The sequence below is a fragment of the Oryctolagus cuniculus genome, chromosome 13, assembly GCF_964237555.1.
Source record: "Oryctolagus cuniculus chromosome 13, mOryCun1.1, whole genome shotgun sequence".
Lineage (NCBI taxonomy): Eukaryota > Metazoa > Chordata > Mammalia > Lagomorpha > Leporidae > Oryctolagus > Oryctolagus cuniculus.
In genome coordinates, this window is record NC_091444.1 from 59,984,071 (window position 1) to 60,006,862 (window position 22,792).

A 22,792-nucleotide genomic window follows, 5' to 3' on the forward strand; every position below is an offset into this window, starting at 1 on the left:
GAGGGATTTGAAAAGGTAGCTATGAAGAAAAGATGCTGGTATAAAGCAGTTCATAGGAAAACTGATGAAATTGTGCAGTGACCCTACAGGAATAACCAGAAAAGAAATGAAAATATAAATTCAAGATTAATATTCTTTGACTACCTGGTGACACCATAAATGACTCAGAGAACTTAAAGTAGCACATGGTTTGGGGTAGAAGTTCAGATATTTCAGGCTCAGTGGCACACCATTCACTATTCCAAAATGCTGCAATAGAAAAATGGAATAATACTCTAAAGGAACTTGAATCAGGGATAGAAACTGCTCCAATACTGCAGCAAAGTACTACAACTAGATGTATGCAAATTGTCCTGGAAACAATAGGAGGAAGCTTTAAGTTTGCAAGGTCAAAGATGTACCTGAGCTGAGCCCTGTTTACCAGGTAGAGGGATGATGTGACTTATGTGAAGTTCAGGGTAGGAAAGAGTATGGTTTCTTGCAAGAACTGTGGGAAAGCTGAGATGGTACCCTATGTCACCAGCAAGACTTGAATATACCATATGACTCTGCATTAACAAGTATGTCTATGACACCTTTAACAGAATATTAATGGAACTATCAAATGTATTTATATCACATCAGCTCTTTACAGCATATCAGCTCTTTACATAAAGCACCGATAATGACAAAAAATAATGACTAACATCTATTGTGACAACCTCACTTCTATGCAGTCTGCCTACATCAACCCATTAAACAATAACAAGTTTATGAGACAGATCCTATCATGATTCAGTTGTAAAAACCGTAACAGTCAGATAATTAACTGCATCAATGGCAACAGCAGAAAAACTACCATGCCAGGATTCAAATCAAGACAGTCGATTTCCTTTAGTAAATTCCTAATTTCCCTACCTTGTCTCACAGAAGTGAGCAGATATTCTTCAGTATAATAAGATCATTTAGCAACTACAATATAGACCATGGGGCCTGAAAATCTTAGAAAACCTAAGCATTACAGCAAAATCAATGAATTCCTCCCATCCTTCTCTTGAATGATTTTACTAATGTGAAGCTAGATTCACTATCACTCATTTAATCTATGATAAACATTAAAAGATTAAAAACTTAAAAATTAATTAAACTTAAAACATTAAAAAAAATTCTGACCTTGGTAAATTATATAAGGGAGCCATTCGGAAGCAGGCTACCACGGCCCTTTTCCTTTGCTTGGAGAGTAACTTGTGCCATACGGCCTTTTTAGACCTCTGAGGATGTTCCACCTAAGGTAGAATGATAGGAATAAATACATATTTAAACCCCAAACCACCCTCAAAACCGCTGTACTGAACAGTTACACCTTTCAATCATCCTACATTTGGAATTCCAATTCCAAAATCACTTTAAAATTATGATGGAAATGTCCACATCCTAAAAGTTATCCAAAGCTACATTTGAAATAGTTTCAAATGCAACATAATTTCCTTAGTAAAATTGTATTTTCCCTGTGAATACTTCAGAAGCTATGTCATCCTTAAAATCAATGAAATATAAAAGAATTCTATATAAAATCATTTTATATCTTTTGTAAAATTTCCTTTTACTCTTTAGTTTCTTAATGACTCGAAAACCTATTTCTTTCCCTACACAAAAATTAAACTTTTTATTTATGGTTCCATTGTCACTAATTTTATCAGAAGAGCTACAGAAGTACTTTTAAACACATAGAAAAAGAAAATTCTAGTTAGAAAAAAATCTACAGTTCCTTAATATAAGATGACAAGGCTTTGTGAACATAGTATCAGGAGTGAGTAAAGGGATTTAATTTTTCAGGAATGTTACAATACATAATTATTTTGTTAGAAAGGAAAAAAAGAAAATTCAAAAGTTACAGTAAATGATGCAAGCAAGCTATTTATTTAACTAATGGTGTTTGGAATTCTAAGAGGAAAAAGAGATTAATTATAAGTATTAGAAAGAAAAATATAAACATGTAATTATGAATTAATTAGTAATCTCTAGGCAATTGAACATTGTACTTCCCAGATTGTAATATCGCCGGCCAATAAATTTAGATTTCTGGAAGAAATAAAAATGTTATGTTAGGTAAAAAAAGTAAAACTGAATTTATTATCCTTTGCAGTAAAGGACTGAAATCTAATTGTGCCTCAATAAAACATTATGAGTATTTAGACTACAGTAATTTAAAATTTTCTTCAGGCAATATCCCCTTAAACTATTAAGGCAACCTTGTTAACTGAAAAGCACTTATTTCTGTGACCTCTCCCTTCCATAGGGTCAAGAAACAATTGTCTACTTTGGTTGCCTTCTTGATGAGTGAAATAAATGAATAAATCATTGCTGAACTTTAATATTGTGAGTGAAAACACAATCAAGGGCAGTGGAGTTCCTTTGGTCTCAACACATTTCAATTTAAAGTTTCATTTTGAGATCTAAGACTGTAAGTTGGTAGCTTTTTAACAAATACGCAGCACTTTGTGCAGCATGGGTTATAGTCAACAAACATGAAACATTTAAGATAAAGTAGTCAACACAAAAGAAAGGATTCCTACAATCATAAAGCTTACCATCAGGCAAGAGCATTTTACTATACAAGCAAAGACCTTGAACACTGTGCTTTCCTACAAATCAAATAAACTATTTGCAAGATCTGTGATCTAAGGGTGTCTTGTGAGTGTATCTGTCTTGATGTGCTTTTCTCTTTGCCTAGCCATACTTTCAGTATTAGGGATACAAAGGTGATAACCTACCCTTATGAGAAACATTGCCAGGTATATAATAAAAAAGATGAGTCTAGAAAAGTCACTGATGTATGAGATAAATCAGCAAGTATTCCCTGCACACCTACTGTTTTTACACTAATACGAGAGCGGTAAAACATTTTTTGCAAATTAATTTCCAGTTTTGATAACAGAAAATTTCTACTCAAATATCCTTCTCTCATGATATTCTAATGCTGTCATATCTTTAGCCTTTGTAGAACATGAGGAGTCTTCAAAAAGTCCAGGGAAATGGTTATCGTGATAAAGCTATGCGTTGATTTAAAAATCTTTTTTGCACCAAAATAAACTTACATTTTAATTCTGTTTACCATGAACCCTTTGAACAAACTATTTATTTATTTGGCTTCAACTAAAATCTGATCCCTACGGCTTTTCCTAGATAATTCCTGTTTCATTAAGATTTATACAATGATCACCTACTTCCTAAGTAGATTACATTTCTTTTATACCCTCTTCAGTTTATATGCTAACACATCTGTATTACTACATTTATCTGTTTTAGTGTCTGCATTCTCTAATGAATATGAACCAACAGAACTGATGAAACAGCCTCAATCGCCAGTGCTTAATGAGTATAATTCTGCCATCCCAAAGTGCACTCAATGAATGTCCAAAACATGAATTGATATTTGCTAAAGTGAAACTCATTTTAGAAATGTCATCATTCTTCAAGACTGGGTATATTTATGAACATATGATTATAATAAAATGTACCCATATTTTGATAAGCTTCACTAATATATCTAAAATTAATTTAATAAAATTCAGATATGTATTTGAAACATGATTCAATAATTTATGGTAGAATGGTGTGGCCAGAAATAGCCCTCCAAAAGCTGTTTAATTAATATTTAATAATCTTCTTTAAATTGTATTTAATTCAGGAAGCACATCTCTGTGACTTTATAATAATTTCATTACCTCAAGCTTTTTCATTGGGTGATTGAGGATAATTTATTTTTACTTCATAAATAATGAATATATATATGTACTTAGGGGAAATGCTAAGTTCCAAGGTGTTACATAATATAAATTTTCATACAGCCTAAGAGGATCCTAGTTAATTTAATCTCATCCAGTATAGTGATAAACCGCACAGTAATGGAGACATTAGAATTCAGGGGACCTCTGAATAAGCAGGAAGGAAATAAAAATGTCGTTACATTAGATGATATCCTTGCATTATTTAACTGCCCAGGATAAGGCAGGAGTTCAGATAATGTAAAAGAGGAGTCAAAGAAAAATGTTTATTATTGGGGCTGGCACTGTGGAGCAGCAGGTTAAAGCCCTGGCCTGAAGCGCTGGCATCCCATATGAGCGCCGGTTCTAGTCCCGGCTGCTCCTCTTCCAATCCAGTTCTCTGCTATGGCCTGGGATAGCAGTGAAAGATGGCCCAAGTCCTTGGACCCCCTGCACCCATGTGGGAGACCCAGAATAAGCTCCTGGCTCTTGGCTTCAAATCAGCACAGCTCCAGCCATTGCAGCCAATTGCGGAGTGAACCAGTGGATGGAAGACCTCTCTCGGTCTCCACATCTCTCTGTAACTCTGTCTTTCAAATAAATAAAATAAATCTTTAAAAAAAATAAAAAAATAAAAATGTTTATTATTGTTATATTAATATATTCATATAAGGATAAAGGCTATACAAAGTTGAAACAAATCCTCAAAACATTAGGTGGCAAAGTTCCTGAGGTGATATAGAGCATTTTATCATATTATAAGCAGCATAAAACTTCTACAGTATTGTATTAACTGTGTCAAGGTAGCTACTGACATAGTCCAATGGCAGATCGCACTACTGGGTTCATTCTGAGAATCCTCACTCTAGTGTTAATTTGTTTCTTTGTTACTAATATTTTACCTAAGTCAGGATAACCTTTTAAATAAAGTCTTCCCATTTGATGTTTGATGATGTCCCAAGTCTTATTATTTTGAAAATTCTTAAAGGTAATAAATAAGACAATCAAAAACACACTGAGCATTGTATTGAAAAATAGGCTACAACTGAAAAAGTATACAAAAGCACTTTAATCACATGATTTTTTATCAACATATTGATGTCTCTAAATGTAATTTATTCTTGATCTCAGAGAAAATTAGCTCAAAATGTCTCTAAGAAAAGGTTAAGCAAGTGATAAAAAGTACTTTAAATAGGAACCTAGCAAAACAATCTCAAATGTGTTGTTATAACAGTAATAACAATTACGCAAGCAGGAGATATTTGACATCATGTCACCACTGCATTTGTTGTTGTTAGAACAATTTACAATTAAGTATGTAATTTTAATAATCTGTCTTACTTCAAAATATTTTGAAAATGACAATAAAACAAATACCTTGGTCCCATAAAACAAACTATCTATGAATTGCTACAAACATTACATTCTTGGAAATTATAATTTTTAGATGTCAAGCATTCCTGAGTTATAAGCACTTTACATAGAATATGCTAAATATATTTTTGGCTCATAGTTAAGAATTAATATACTTCATTTTTTAGAAAGGTATGTATATAATTGGGACAAGATGACTGAATAACACAAAATCTAACCTGTTCCAGATGAAAAAGCACATTTGCTATATCCAATACTCTTTCCACTGTCTTCTCTGGATCAGAGGTTTCCTCAGTCCTGTTGGGTAAGTCTTTATACAACGCCATTTGCCATCTAATAGCAGGATCCTCCAACTGCAGAAGAATGGGGAAAATACACAAAATACAAAGTTACATTCTAAAGAGGGGGAGATTTTATCTGCAATTATGCATTAAGCATACCACAGTGTTGGAATAGCGTGTAAAAGTGCAATTAGGATGAACAAGTCTAGTGGTCTAATATTCATCATGATAGCTACAGTTAATAATATTGATCTATGTTCTGGACATTTGCTAAGAGAATTGATTACAGGAGCTCTTACCACATACACAAAAATGGTACCCATGTGAAGAGATGGATATGCTAACTCGCTTGACAATAGCTATCATTTCACTAGATTTATGTTTATGTCCCTCAAAACATTGCTGTAACCTTATGTGCAATTTTTAAAAAAGCAAAATACTCTGTAATGAGCAAACCAGGTTAAGTTTTTTATACTCAAGAAATTTGTCAGCTAATGAGGGAGATAGACATAAAACAAGCATTTACAATTTTAATGAGTGCTACTACAAAAACACATAAGGCACTATAATATTTAACCTACTTTTTTGGTGACTGGAGATTTCCCTAAAAAAGTAGAGTTATAACTAGGGCTTAAGGATGAGTTGGCAACTGTTAGTCAAGCAAAGGAAATGGGTAAGACAACCCTTTCCCTTTCTATTCCTCATTCACAGTCTAACTGCTGAGTGATTTACATGTTTACTTTTACAGAAAATGATATAAGATCACATTTATCTATAAAAACAAAAATGCAACAACCAAGTTTAATCTTGCTGAAATTACAATTAAGACAAATTAATGGAGTTCTAAAACATCATACTCATCACAAAGGAGTCTATATATTTTATTTCTTAACACTGTCAAATTTCTCAATTGAGATATATAATTGAAGTCTTCAAGTTTTTTTTAGAAAGATTATTATAATTCATTGAAACTAACAAATACAAGCATTTTAGTAGAGAATAATACATATGATTTTTAAGGAATAATGTATAATAAGTATGTTACTAAAAATGGACAAAGAAATCCTCTTGTCCTTTTCTTCCACTTTAGTATCTGCATTAGAAATGATTGTTGTAAAGCAGAAATACATGGACAATGTTAAAACTTCACAATTCCAAACCAAAGAAATATAGCTTAAAATATAAAAAATAACTTTCATCTAGAGATATGCATAGAGACAGAGTTTTGTACATGAATGCTTGTAAATATATTTTTCCTCTGATAAAATATTTTTCTCTATATACATTTTTTATTTGAGGCATTTCTAATCTGTAGTCTTCTGTTTAATAAATATATGTTTTTAACTGGACCAAGAAACAAAACAATTATTTTTTAAGTTCTTCATAATGTGTATGCCTAATTCCTAGCATTACAAAGTATTAGAATGAAATGTCAAAATGAATATATATTATTACATATATTCACGACCTCTTTATAGTTAGATCTTGTTTCTCTAGAGGTAAAATACAAGTATTTCCCCAGTGGGTACCCTAAATTGTCCATGATACTTCTACAAGCAGCCTGCAGAATACTGAGGAAGAATCTCTTTCTGCTCGACGTCATAACCACCTTTATTTTACTGACTCCTGATATTGGCACAGACTCTTCCTAAGAGGTACCGGACGTTTAGACCAGTGCTTTTTTCCAGTGTATTCTGGGGTCCCCTGAGGATCCTCTGAGATCCTTTCAGGAGTGCATGATGTTCTCAAGCACTACTTTATGTAAAATATTTAGTGTCTCCCAAAAAGGGAAAAGTATATAGTGTAAACTCTTCACTTGAGGTTCAACTGGAAGCTTTATGAACATTTTAAAACATTAAAACTCTTTTTTTGCCATCTGAAAAGAGATCATACTGTAAGAATTATTCTACTCTGGAAGAGTCATTTCTAAGTGTAAGACTGTGTAGGTAGCAAAGATCACATGAGATTTTCTCTAAATAAATCTGCATTGTGTGCATATTGATTATATATGATATCTCAAAGTGCTAAAAATAAAATATGGCTGGAATCTTTGGAAAAAGACAGTTTAATACCCACAAAGGCACACATTTTACAGTTGCTACTATTTTCTGACGTTTAGATATTTTCATAATTTTAAAAAAATTTCTTTAGATGGAATATCAGAATGGAATTAACAGGCTAAGTTGCAGTAATAGACTTCTTAAATAATGTAACAGAGTCTAACAATAAATGAATACTCTGTCATTTGAAAAAAATCCAAATAATAGTAATTGCTCACTGGACTACAAAACCTGTTTCTAATCATTCTTTCACCTTCCGGTAAAACAGAAGGTGTTGCATCAGTTTCCAACCATGTTTTTATTCTCTGTGCCTTTCATTTATTCCTTCTGCAGCAATTCTCAATATCCCCTATATACTAAGGAATCATAAATACACATTTAATTTCTGACTATCAGATATAAAATTTCAATTTCTTATGGACTCCTGTTTATCACAATATCACAATGAGTCTCAAAGTTAGCTATACAAAGAATATATACAATGTTGATTTCAGACAATAGCATACTGTTTTTCAAAATTTGACGATTTCTGATTATCTACTTAAATATATCATTTATTATCTTCAGAGTATTTAATACAAAAGGATTTGTAAGTAGGGTAAGGACTGAAACAATGTTTCCATTACCTTAATTGCTGAAGTAACAATACTTATTATTCTAAAGAGAGATTAATTTATAGATACTATTTCTAAAATAAAATTTTGCTTACCTTGCCTTGTAAATGAATATTATTGCGGATTATATCTCGTACTTCATCCTCAGTGTCTTTCTGTCAAGAAATAGATATTACCTAAAAGGAGTCTTACAATGCATCAACTCTCACAAATCAATAGAAACAACTCAACTTCTTTCAAAATAACATATGTTGGACAAATATCGCTATCAAAATACACACCAAAAATTTTGGGTGCTCTTTCATTTCTTGATAATGCTGTAGCTTTGAACAAGATAATAACCTACTTGAACTCTACATTAAGAGCAGTAGTACTCAGTGGAATTAAGCTTTCAATTCACTCAAACACAAGAGTATCCTCTGTGCTCTCCAAATTTTCAAAGTTATTTTACCTTGTAATAGGGACTTCTATGGTCTAGTAATAGCAGGGAATCCTCGCCTGAGAATAAAACATTAGACAACCACCAAAACTCCCCCCAATTCACTCATTTTTGGGTGTCAAACTATGCATACGCCGAGAGGTGCTTCAGAGATTCAATGGGAATAAGGATGGGGAGAATATGTCCTCCAAAAGACATAAATAGAAAATAGTGCCGCCATGTGTATTTTTTTCTAAAAGTTTCATTCTCCTTTACATAGCTAACAAGGAGAAACACAGGGACACACACGAATCCTGCAAAGTTAACTCCTGATACTTGCAAAGGAAAGGAGCTGTTGATGTAAGAGTCAGCACCTTATGAAACTACTATGCTTCTAATACTGAAAAATTGCCTTTCATAAATTTGGATATATGTTTCATCAAAAACTTCACATAGGAGCTCATAAAAATTCATTTTTTTCATAGCCAGAGATACATTTGTGACTTTTCTGTTTGGTTTCTGAATATTCCCTGCAGATGATTAACATAACTTGGGAATGAAAATAGCAGCAAAAAAGAAAGGGAAAAAAAGCAAGCAATCATTGTGTTTGAGTCCTCAGGCATGTGCAGAGAAACTGCTTAATAAACATTTAATGTAAATGAACTATTGACATAGAGCAGGGTGACAAAGGAATGCACACTCAGAAGTCTGGAGGTCCGATGATCGTCACCACTGGGGTGTAAGGCAGACTTACCAGACTAAATCGATTTTTGGCTAGAGCAATGAGCTCCTGGTCCCCAGGGGCACAGATGTTCAGCCCAATGGGTAGTAACCGCTTCAGGGCTGCCACAATAAGAGAGGTCTGCATAGAATACCGATCTCCTTTGCGCTTCATTTTCTTCCTTTCCTGATCAGAAACAGCTGCCTGTGGAACAAAGAGAAGGGCTGGAATCTATGCCGGCTTTTCTCACATTGAGAATAAGAAACTCTGTCCCTATTTCTGAACGTCCCACTGTTCTGAGAATAACTTTCTTTTCCCTCCTTAACCAACTTTTGCTAATTTGAAATCATACTCTCAGATTCCTAGGTCATTATAATTCACTAGTGTGTATTTGCCATGGAATTTTTAGAAGGATAATACACACTATAATATTAGAACACCATAATGTCAGAGAAGCAGACGAGCATATGAAAACAAATTACATGGTAAGTACAGATGTATGTTTTCTAATAACAATGCTTAAAATGTTTAATAAAGGTTCACTGTTCTGAAAAATGTTTATTTATGGTGTTTGTTATATAAAATGATTATACACTTTCTTTTTATACAGTCTACAAACTCATCTCCCCAGAGTGGCAATCCCTTCCTAGGGGAAATCGAAGATTGCACGCACACACACACACACACACACACTCATTTGTGTTTTCATCTGCATTCAACATCATCTGGATGACAAGCCTACAACTGAATATTTTCAACATACTTTCAGGGCTCTCATGATTTATGAAGATATTATGCTCATACCACAGGATCACTTCAAATGACAGAGTCTAACTTTCACTATATATTGAGTTGTGTAAGGCCACCACAAAACGCACCAAACACCGGAGTAAAGGAAAGGGTTTATTGACGGGAAATCCAACAGGTCGGAGGGAAGGGGTGAAGAAGAAAGAGCATATGTGTGGGAGCAGATCCTGTGATACTTTTGCCGGGCGGTTGGGGAGGCCAGCAGGCAGGGAAGTAGGAGCAGTGAATCCCATTAGGGTGGGGGTGGAGCTGACAGCGGTGGTTAGCCATGTGGCTTAGCACCCTACCCCACTGTGCAAGGTGGCAATGGGGCCCAGGGCCTAAGATGGTGTCTGAGGCATAGATGGTACCACAGATAAGAAAGCATCATCTTACTAATAAGTTATCTTTCTATTAATTAAGGAGGCATGTTCTAAATTAAAGTAACTGTCAAAATTAAAATAATTAATTAAATAATAAAATTTAAATATTTAAAATTAAAATAATTATCCCACATGCACTTCTTTGTGCATTGTGAATTTTTTCTACAACATTTTAAACCTAGAACATAATGTCATGATACTGATATACTGTAGATCTTGGGTTACTGAGAAAAAAACCCAGAATTTAATATATACATTGTTTACTTAAAAAAGCCAGAATATATCACAAAATGATATTGAAAGAAGTTTTTAACATAGTGAAAGTAATAAAATAATTGAATTGTGACACAGTAATGATAGCTTATAGTTTATATTATTAATGTATAACCCAATAGAATATACTATAATATATAATTATATACATTATATATTGGAATATTATATCAACTTGAACTCTTCAGAACCATGGCAATAAGAATGATACTGACACTCCAAGGAGATGCATTAACTGCATTGATGCTGTGTTTGTAAGAGGTTACTCTCAGTAGGTATATTAGGAAAATTCATGATGAATATTTATTTGTTAAATAGTATTTAAATATTATATATTAATATATTAAAAGTATTAACTATATTATTAAATATACTAATAAACAGATCAATACATAAAATAACTGATCCTTGATTTGAATGGTCTTTGTTCAAAAGGAAACATAAAACTAAAATGATACAAATAATTACTTAATTGAGAAACCATTAACCTAAAAATTAATCAAGTTGACACAATTATGCACACTTCTATCCACTATTGGTAATTTAGTTTCAGCAAAACATTGTTCAATATATTAAAATTCTGAATTGTACTGGTATTAGAGTTTTCTCAGATTTTTAAAAAATATTTATGTGAGAGTCAGAGAGAGAGAGAGATAGATGATACATCAATCGATCGATCCCATCTCCTATTGTACTCCTCAAAATCCATAAAGCTGGAACTATAAACAGTCCTTGCCTCCCCCATTGGTGGCAGTATTCAATTACTGGAGCCATCACTGCTGTCTCCCAGGGTCTGAATTGGCCGGAAGCTGAAATCAGGAGCCAGAACTGGGAACTGAACCTGGATACTCCAATACAGGATATTGATATCCTAACCAGTATCTTAACTGCTAAGCAAAATGCCTGTCTCTTCTTTGATTTTAACTTAAAAAGTTTTTTTTACTGGTTGTATAAGCAGAAGGAGCTTATACCAGGTTTGACTTTATAAATATTTAAATGACCTTGTACTATGAATAATTCAAATCAACCCCAAAGCCAATTGTAAATTCCTCAATTGTCAGAAATGCTAGGAAAATTTATTCCCATTTTAGTTAAACAAAAATCTTGCTTTCTTGCAAGCTTTTTAACATTAATGATGATATCACCACTAGTAGGAAGAAATTAAATTTACGAGCAATCAAATATCCTCATAGAGATTTATATTATAGCTGTGTTTTTGTTCTCAGTGTCTGTGCCTTCCCTTTCCTTGACTGTGGAATTCCATTATCTGTTTCCAATTCCTATATTGTACAGGGAGTGCAGTACTTAAGAAAACATAGGACATGAATGATGAACAAGAGAAAATAATCTGTAGGGACAGATAGACCACTGCTCTGAAAGCCTTCAATTTGCTTTAAGGATGAATAAAATCACTGCTCTCCTCCCAAAGGAGCTGTTGACCTTCTTCCTTGTGCTGTGTATTTGCCAACATTAACCTAAACAGACAACACACTGTTTAAGCAGAAAAACTACTAACAATTTTCAGTGGAACATGAACTCTTAGTACAGAATCTCCTAATTCTTCAGACTTATTATTGTTGTCAGGGATAGAAAAGTCATCATCCACATATGTTTCCAGATTATAGATCACTTGTAATAAGAACCTGTAATAGTCAGCCAAATGCTGTAAGTGATATACTGTCAAATATGTGCTTTTCAAATTCCAAGACTATAGTGGTCAGGAGACACTATTCTGCCCTGGTGGGAACCAGCCAAGCAGGTTTGATGACATAACCACTCTTAGACTTCTGTGGGTCAGCAAATATCCCACAGTAACTTCCTTCCCATAATTTTCTGGGTTGGTAGAAGCTGGTTTCCTTGGCTACAGCACCACCCCATTTTGTATCTTTGGTCATTTGGCAGCATATTGTATGCTACCACATGAAACAAGTTTTGTTAGTACTAGTGCATAACATGTAGGTATGCATTTTGAAGTATTTGGAAAGGAATCTCCTCCCTTCTCTCCAACCTGAGTGATAGAACAAAAGTCTGGAAGTATATGTGCCACTTCAGAAGTGAGACCCTAGAATTCTTTCACACAGTTCTTGATAATACAGCTATTTTGAGATCTATAGTTACATACATATTCACTTTTGATGAATACATAACATCAACTAGTTGTATGCACATTGAACTGGAAATTTTGGGAGTGTGGCATGCGTGTGTGTGTGTGTATGTGTGTGTATACGTGTGTATCTACAAGCTTGATGCATGTATGTGTAGCAATCATATTTTTATTCTGATGTTTTGACATTTTGGGGCCTTGCCCATCCTGAAGACTGCCCCTCTCAGGGCTAGACAATTGGGGGTGAATGACTCATCTTTGAGTTTTCTTTTGTTATGCAAACCAGCAAATCCATAGGCAACACCTCCAATGGCCTCCCTTTGGGGCTCCCACACTCTAGATCACTATTCATCTATCCTAATTGCCCCAGGGCTGGGTCCTAGAAAATCAGGGATAGTTTCTATGCCTCAGAGCCTTCTTAAAGTATTCAAATTAGCCAGTTCTTTAAAGTGTTTCCTCTTCTTGGGCCCATTCCTTCCTACAGAAACCAAAATAAAGGATGTTGCCCCATTTCTCCCTACTTCTCTGACTCTTCATTGGCCCCAGTACTTCCCTGCACAACTCCTCGGTCTCTTCTGCACAACCCCCAACATCTAGAAACCTATGAGCAAAAACATTTTCTTTTATTTCAGTCTTTCTTATGTCTGCGTGTCATACCACATCCAATTCAAATACATCCTGGGAACTCATTGAAATAATATATGTGTGTTTTTTAAATATTTATATTAAATCCATAACTGGCATCATCAAATCTATCAGGTTATAATTATAAATCATCAAGTATGTAAAAAGCATCAATCCATGAAGCAACAATGAAACAGATAATATAATATTACCTTTGACATCTTTGACTTGGTATCAGTAATAAGGAAGGACATGTTGTTGATTTCATTCTGTACAACAAAGTTCTGTTCTTCTCTTTTGAAATTCTGTAAGTGCAAAAGAAATTTCAGCTAAATACTCAGTTTAGAAACATTTCTACAAAGATACATATTAATTTGTAATGTAAGACTTATCAAGATCAAGAAATAGTAGAAAACTTGCTGAGTATCTAATGAGGGTGCTTGGTTATGAGCAACAAATTCTAGAGCTACATATGAATATCTAAGTTTCACAGATGTAAAAATGTGTGTTGGTAGGTCACATATTACCAGGTTAGCTGGTACAAAGTTCTGTATCTCCTAAGATGGACATATACTTTCTAAGGACACATAGGACTATGATGTATCTTCCATTTTGCCAAGTATTTTATCTCCTTTTAAAATATTACAATATTCTCTGTTCACTTTTAATTTGGGAACAAAAAAATGATGGCAAAGTCAACTCCTCATTAACTATTGGTGGAAGACTATAACACAAATTAAAGATCTGCATTTTCAATATATCTATAAGATGAAAACATATCACTAGATTTTTTAAGACATAGAAGTATCATTAGATAGTCATCTACAAACCTACTGATTATGATAAATATTCTTCTTCCAAAATTTTGCCTAACATACAGGCTTACAGAATTTTTTGGGGGTATTTTTATGATTGGTAAAGCCGAATCTTAATTCTTCAAGAAAATTAGGGCCAGCGCCGCGGCTCACTAGGCTAATCCTCCGCCTTGCGGCGCCGGCACACCGGGTTCTAGTCCCAGTCAGGGCGCCAGATTCTGTCCCGGTTTTTCCCTCTTCCAGGCCAGCTCTCTGCTGTGGCCAGGGAGTGCAGTGGAGGATGGCCCAAGTACTTGGGCCCTGCACCCCATGGGAGACCAGGATAAGTACCTGGCTCCTGCCATGGGATCAGCGCGGTGCGCTGGCCGCAGCTCGCCGGCCGTGGCGGCCATTGGAGGGTGAACCAACAGCAAAGGAAGACCTTTCTCTCTGTCTCTCTCTCTCACTGTTCACTCTGCCTTTCAAAAAAATAAAAAAGAAAAAAAGAAAAAAAAAAGAAAATTAGGTAGTTTTAAATTTTTTAAAGAGATTTCTTCCTGGACACATCCTATTTGTCGATTAGACATTCTATAGAGGGTAACCAACAGAAAATACAAAAAAGTCACAAATGCATCCTTGTTCTTTGGCAGCTGAAGATGGATTGATTTCTTCTAGATTTTAAATTTTCCTTCAGAAGGTCTTCCATGATATAATAATATATAACCTAATGTGAGTTACTTAGGATAAGAAATCATTTGCTTTTATCTAGAGAAACATAAGTTTCTAAATTAATTTACCATGACATGAAAGACAATAGATGTCAATGTAAAGATACAAATTTACATGCTAAAAGGTTATTATTTCATAAACTTTTTCTGTGTGATTATGTGGTTTTTGGTATATCTTTATATAAAGTTTCTGTATTGAGTTTGACAGACATACATGTAGGAAATAAATAGTACTATTCTAAACATTAAATATGAATGTTTTAAAAATATTGTTTATTCAAAGTAGTTTGATTTTCATAACAATCCAATGAGGTATACTGGGAAGATATCTCAGATGATAAATCTGAGATTGAAGTTTCTATTTTTATTTTTTCAGAGTCTTCCACTTAGAAAGCAGCATAGAATTAAAACTGATGCAAAAAACTAAGATTTTTAAATCATTTGAAATAATAGTAAATACCAAAAGATGTGAAAGCTGGAGGGTAAAATTATGCAAATATAATATTATTTTAAGATTTAGTGGCAAACTATAAAAACATGTATGCAATACAATTAAAACATACCTGAGGTGTTTTAAAGACAAATCACAAAGCTCAAAAGAAGGTTTATATTCCCTCATACTTCCTAGGAGGACCTGTTTATTCTCTCTCACTTATTCTCCCTGTTTCTCTCTCCAACTGTTAAATGAAATCTAGTAGATGAGTCTGAGAAACACTACCACAGATATCGACTGAGATAACATTTAAAAAGCCCTTATCATGAACCTAACAGCAGACACTGTCAACATTCTCCATCTTACGTGGGATTTTGACCAGTAGATAAACACTTCAGCCACCATTCGGAAGAGCTCCTCTGCTTCTGGGGTGGGCTCCTTCAGCCACTTGGCCCTGGATATAAATAAAGTGGTTCTCAGTTATGTCTTAAAGTTAATTTAAAGCAAAAATCACCCTCCCAAAGTTACATCTGCTGACCACAGAGCTCATCCATGTATAAATGTGACGCCAAACAACTTAAAACGCCATTAACCGTCAAATTGCTAGCTTTATATGCAAAGGGCACAACACTTCAGAATGAGATTTCCAATTTTAATTTTAAGATGCTCGGTGGAAATTGGCTCATCTATAAACAGGCGTTGCATTATAACCAAGAACAAGCTCATGACTAAGTAGTTAGTGAATGAGACAATTCAATAGGGACATACGAGACAAGAAAGGTTATGAGTGAATTAGGGAGATTAAAATTTGCAAACATCATACCTGTTATAGTCCACAAATCTAATCAAGAGAGGGTAGAAGGCATAAAGATCTCTGGCCAGCGTGGTGAATTCATCTAGAATGAGCAGCTCAGCCTCTGACATATCCCCCCTCGCCTCGGCTTTCAGGTGGTCTTCCTCAGACACCACCATGGCTGCCTTTTTCTTGAGTTTCTCCATTAAGGGCAAAAAATGAGTTTTCAAGAGCTGAGGTTTTACTTTATTTATAATAGGCTGGGAAAACACTGTTTGAAGACAGATATTAGTATTTTTTTTTAGTATTTTGTTCTGTATAAACATTTATTAAAATGAGGAGATGGAGTAATACAATTGTGCTACAATTCAAGGCTCCCTCCCGGCTACCCCTAGCACATGGCTTCATTGAGAACAGAGCCCATGCCTCAGCCATTTTTCATGTCCAAAACTTAATTACATTGTTGCTGTTCAAAAACGATTACTGAATTGAATTCTATGTGCTTTCTTGTTTTTAAAAAGATATTGATAGCCAATTAAGAATAGGAAAAAAGACTTAATTCACTTTGGAAATCAACTCTTTTCACACAAAGAAGTAGATTTCCCAAATGGAAAAAGTCCCCATAGCCATTTTTGTAAGAGAGCAAGAAAGTCACTATCTAATTTCATGAGACTATGCAGTTATCTCACTTTAAGGATCCACATCACTGGTCCAATTAAAGAGTTAGATTATATGTGATTTTTCGCTTTTGTTTAATAATAGTTGTAGTTATTAGTAATAGGTCTAAACTTGAGTAGGGGCCAGCGCTGTGGTGCAGTTTGTTAAAGCCTTGGCCTGCAGCACTGGCATCCCATGCAGGTGCCGGTTCAAGCCCCGGCTGCTCCATTTCCTATGCCACTCCCTGCTAATGTGTCTGAAAAAGCAATGAAAGATGGCTCCAGTGCTTGGACCCCTGTACCCATGTGGGAGAATTGGAAGAATATCCTGGCTCCTGGCTTTGGATCAGCTCAGCTCTGGCCATTGCAACCATTTGGGGAATGAACCAGCTGCTAGAAGATGCCACCTCCCTTTCTCTCTCTGCCTCTTCTCTATCTATAACTCTTTTTATTTTTTTTTTCTGACAGGCAGAGTTAGACAATGAGAGAGAGACAGAGAGAAAGGTCTTCCTTTTAATGGTTCACCCTCCAAATGGCTGCTATGGCCGGTACGCTGCGCCAATCCGAAGCCAGAAGCCAGGTGCTTCCTCCTGGTCTCCTATGCAGGTGCAGGGCCCAAGCACTTGGGCCATCCTCCACTGCCTTCCCAGGCCACAGCAGAGAGCTGGACTGGAAGAGGAGCAACCAGGACAGAATGCAGTGCCTCTACCAGGACTAGAACCCCGGGTGCTGGCGCCACAGGCAGAGGATCAGCCTAGTGAGCCGCGGCGCCAGCCTTGTCATTCTTTTAAATAAATAAAATAAACCTTAAAAATATTGTTTAAGCCTGAGTAGACCATTATTTAAAAAATTTCCCCTGAAATTGACATATATACAAATACAATGGGGAAATGTATAGAATACAAAAGTTAAACAGTAAGGTATTATGTATTGATTTGGAGTTTTCATGAATAGATGAACTCACAAGTGTGTATACCACATATATAGAATTCTTAATTCATTTTTTAAAATATTTTCATCTTCTATTAAAAGCAATTTTTTCAAGGAACACAACACTGTTGAAACCTTAACATTAAAAGATGGAATGATATTGCAATATAAGGATGTATATAAACTATTTAGTCATACTACAGTTGTTGGATTGCTTTCTTTTTTTGGTGTAAATATAGCAATGATAGACAAGCTTAATTGTAAATATTTGATTAATCTTTTGATTACTCCTACAACTCCCCATGGGACAGACTGCATGAGTGGATCACTTCAAAATGCACTTTCGTCTGTCTACAGAATCCTAGTAAATCATTATTTACTGATTTTACTCATCATTATTTGTTTGTTTACTGATTAATCTTATAGACATGGTCAAATCAGGAAAACATTTACATAAAAATAGAAATTATATGGAAAGCAATTGTATGTCTGACAATATCTACTTTTTTTAAAGAACAGCATGACATATAGAGCTAAGATATTTGAGCAAAGAAGACAATATCAACAAAGATTATGCTAGGAAAATTCTAGTCTTCCATATCTCAGGGTTTTTTTTTTTTTAATAAAATACATTTACGGGGTGCATTTCTTTCCAATTCTTACCTGCTAATCTCTTCATCCAGGCTCCCTCATCAATTCCCAAGTTATTATATATGATTTTCAGTATATTCCCTAGCAGTGTGTTCATGTGCTCCGAGTTCAGAGCAGTACAGCACATTTCAGCCCTTCCAGGGTTGCTCTCAGGCCCGTGCTCCCACCACCGGGACATGTAGCTACACAGCATGGGCAGGATGACCTCCATCACATGTGGCATTTGAGTGTAGCGGATGCCAGACTCAGCTAACTCCACAATTTCTTCCATTAGTTTCTCCAGAGAAGGTATATTTGGACACACATCTTCCACATTGGCTGGTAAACTGAGAGCTGGAGGAGCATACATAAAAATGGAATGTATTCAATCAAAATATTGCCATGATATGGTGTAGGCAATTTTGAATTTGAAAACTCAGCAAGGTCCAGCATGCCTCCAGCTGTCTTCTCATTTTTCTCATGACAGTATTTCAAAGTGTCTTTTCCCCAAGTTCCTACACTACCACCATTCCCTTAAGGCTGCCAGATGGTCACTTCTCCTCCTACTCACTAAACAAAATGCCAAATGTCTTTACCTCCAGTGTCTTGCTTTTATTTCCCACAAGTCTACATCTGGTCTCACATTTGTTTCCCTTCCCCATTTTCAGAGGAAGGAGTTCTGAGGTCCCTGCTCATGGTTTCACTCATATTCCTGGTGTTTTCCATACAACAGGGACTTACTCAGCCCTATATTTTTAGCCTCTTCCTCTCTAATGCCTCTTCCTCATACGGTCACATCTTTCCTGGATTGCTTATCTTTCCAAGCAGCTCTTCATTCCCTCATAATGAGGACTCTGCTTTCTACCACTCACTGACTTTAGTCTTTTACAACCATTATCAGTGACTTTTCACATCACTGACCAAGTCCCTTTCCCTAAAACTCCCTCTTCTTAACACCGGTGCATTCGATCTTTCCGGCTCTCTTCTGAATTGTCACTGTTCTTTACTTATTCTTTTCTCTTTGCTGAACTTCTAAATGCTAGTTTGCTCTAGGGCTCTATCATTAATTCTTATCTCTTTTATTCAGTCAACATGTTTGTCTAGGCAATTTGAGCCATTCTCATGGAATTCTGTTCTACGTTATTAACTCTCCAGTCCATATTTCTCCAAAAAAATTCTGCTTAATTTCAGATGTCTCAAAACACACCAGAATTCAATGGGTCTAAATGTAAACCCTTCCTTTCATCTCCAGCCTACTTGTGAACATGCACTAACTGGGTGAAGACAACATTATCCAGTCAGGAATCCAGACTAGAAAACCGGGAGCTTCTAGGATATGATACTCTTTCATCTCCCACACGAAATATGTCTACCTTTACCACAACCGCATCACTATACATCATGGACTCCATTCAAGAGGCCTTGCTCTTCCATCTCTATTCCAAGTTAACACAATAAGTCTCTAGTTGGTGACTCACAACTATTTAATCTTCCTTATTGCTTTCATGATAAATTTCTAAAATAAAAATCTATTCATGTTACTACACATTTGAAGCCAGAAAAATCATCCCTTTGGCAATGATAGGATCCCTTTTCTTTTCCCAACAGAAAAAGCCTACCTCCCCTCCTGCTGGCTTTCCCCTCTTATCTCATCATTTGCTCTTTTCTCTTTTGGAAGCATTTCCAAGAATTTCAAACTGCTTGAAGATTCTTCTAATAAATCAAAGGTTCACTCTTGCCAGTTTCAAGACTCATCTTAAGTTTGTCAAATCTTTCCAGATATTCTCAGCTCATACTGCTTTTCTGTATCCTCAATGGACATTATTCTGAATTTTATCACTTACGTTTATCCATTGCTCTCCCTCTGATGCAACACAAAACTCTTTTAGGAAAATAGTCAAATCTTATTCATCTCTGTATCAAATCTCCTTCACTCAGCAGAGTGCACGTCACAAAATTATTAACTGAATAATTGGCTACAAAGCCAAGAATTTATTAAACTTAATTACTTTACTTTGTTATGCAAATGAGGTATTTATAGAAACATAAGAAATTATCTGCTTTGTGTGTTTACTTAATGAATTAATAATAATTCAATAATGAATTAAAAAAACTGCTTCACTGTTGATTTCTAGCACATAAATTTACCAATCAAAAAGACTTACTTGATAAGACAATTCTTTATATGTTTACACAGAAGATTAGTAATTCACAAACAACCAATTTTGACTAACTATTTACAAATATATTGTGGAAATTATGAGTTTGTCTAATACAAATTTGTCTAATACAAATTACTATGGACTATATGTTACATGTATGTATGAAAAAGTATGAATCACTAAAGCAAATTCAACATAATTTTCCTTAGCTTCATCTGATATATAAACTCAGAATTACAAAATAGGTAAATTAAATGATCATTCAAGATATTAAAAGTTTTTCCTTGATAAAATTAATATTAAAAACAGTATAACCAGCAGCTTCCGTACATACATGAGTTATACTGAGAAATAAGTCCATTAACAGGAAAGTATACATTCACAGACCAAAAATAGTCCTTGCTCAAGTTTTGAGAACAATTTAGTGCTATTGCAAAACAACTAAATTTCAATCTACTTTATCAGAGGAAACCAAATAGGAAGAAATTCAACCAGACGGCATTTGTGGAATATGCAGGCTCAGAAAACTAAGCTTTGATTGCTTCAATGTACTGATTGTAACAATAAGTAATTTGTATTTTATTGCTAATTCAGTTCAAAACCTAATTAATAATTCTAGCATGCTTTCAAAGTCCAATCATTGAAATAGCTGTAAAAGCTTTTCTAATTGGAAATATGAAAATAATGGGCCTATTTACCTAGCAAAGAATCAGATTTTTTCCAATTAGTATGTAACACAAGTCATGAATATGTGTATAAAGACATTCAGTGTATATACAGACACACAGATCTTAGGGATACATATGCTAGGACCAGGTGCAAGTTCAAGTTATTGACCGTGTGTGTTTTGGATTTATACATTTCTAATTTTTAAATAACAAAAATGGAACCAGTTTTAAAAATTGCACGGAATAAAATTGTCCCAATAAGGCAAACTCATCTGATGAACAAAGAATAATGAAGGTTCCAAATCCATCAGTGCAATAAATAAGAATATTATAATCTTGCTGACTAAGTGATAATGGAATCAGAAATCATATTGATTTATTTTCTCCAAATTTATTGATTATTTTGTTTAGTTCTTGTTACTGTTAATTTGCCTGATTTACTTAAAAGAAACAACATAATTTTTATTCTAGAAACCTTAGGGGGATGGTGCATAGTATTCAAAAAATTACAACAACATTACCAAATAATAACATTTAAGAACAAAAGCACTGAAGATCATAAAAACAGCTCATTGAAAATCACTGCACGAAACTACAATGCATGCTCTTAAGTTTTAGCTTCGTATCTCAAACACTGCACTTGCTTCTTCATTACCTGCTCGCTCTCGTGAAGACTTAGTATTGTAGATGGAGTAAATATTATGTTTGTTGAGATGAGTTTCCAAAAATGCTACAGGAAAGGCACCAGCAAAAGCAGCAAGACACTCTCCTAATGCAGAACGTTGCCTATAAGTGGAAAAAATTTACTGTTTATGCCTTGCATTTGAATGCTGAATAAATTAAAATTAGCAACTTTATAATCTAAAAGAGGGGTAATAATATTGCTAATAAAATTGACCCCAAATCAAATGTCTATATTGCAAAATATCATATGCGTTCAATAGCACAATCTGTCACTTACTGAAATCTAAATTACCTCTTAGCAAAAACATAATTTAAAAATAATACAGATCAAAGTAAGAAAATCTTGTCAGTTCCTCCCCAAATTTGTATTTTTTTAATGATTTGCTTTTCATTTCCCTCCATCTAACACATCTTGCTATGTGAATAAGTGAATTGAAAAAAACTAAGGATAAAGCACTAATACTATTATACCACTTTCTGTACATTTACCATATAAAAAGTAATTTCATGAATCTTGATGAAGAATGGGATGGGAGAGGGACTGGGAAATGGGATGGTTGCAGGTGGAAGGGAGGTTATGGGGGGAAAAGCCACTATAATCCAAAAGTTGTACTTTGGAAATTTATTAAATAAAAGTTGAAAAAAAGTAATTTCAAAACAGCTATGAAATGCTAAGGCATACTAAGTGATAAAAATAATTGATAATAGTCAAAGCTGATTTTTCACTTTTAAAGAATTACTCAAGAAATCTCATTGTGATCAATTGGTTGGGACAGGCTCAAGGCTTTCCCTGCCACTGATACTGAATCTCTCTCTTCCTCAGTTACCTACTTAACCAAAAGCTTTTCTTGTACATCAAGTTGTTTATTAAATATACAATAAAAAATTACTTTACATAATATGTACTCTTTAAAACACTGTATATAAATA

The 22,792-nt window shown here is 34.5% G+C and overlaps 1 protein-coding gene across 1 annotated transcript in view; it reads right to left on the bottom strand.

Annotated features, from left to right (window-relative positions):
- Window positions 1-22,792, bottom strand: part of RYR2 (ryanodine receptor 2) — a gene marked incomplete at its 5' end in the record, with an annotated part of 557,937 nt that overhangs the window by 94,024 nt on the left and 441,121 nt on the right. Inside the window, 10 exon segments of the mRNA NM_001082757.1 lie at window positions 1,153-1,265; window positions 2,026-2,061; window positions 5,339-5,473; window positions 8,171-8,230; window positions 9,248-9,418; window positions 13,597-13,689; window positions 15,706-15,793; window positions 16,163-16,403; window positions 18,382-18,702; window positions 21,834-21,964. Coding sequence (NP_001076226.1) covers window positions 1,153-1,265; window positions 2,026-2,061; window positions 5,339-5,473; window positions 8,171-8,230; window positions 9,248-9,418; window positions 13,597-13,689; window positions 15,706-15,793; window positions 16,163-16,403; window positions 18,382-18,702; window positions 21,834-21,964 — 1,389 coding nt within the window.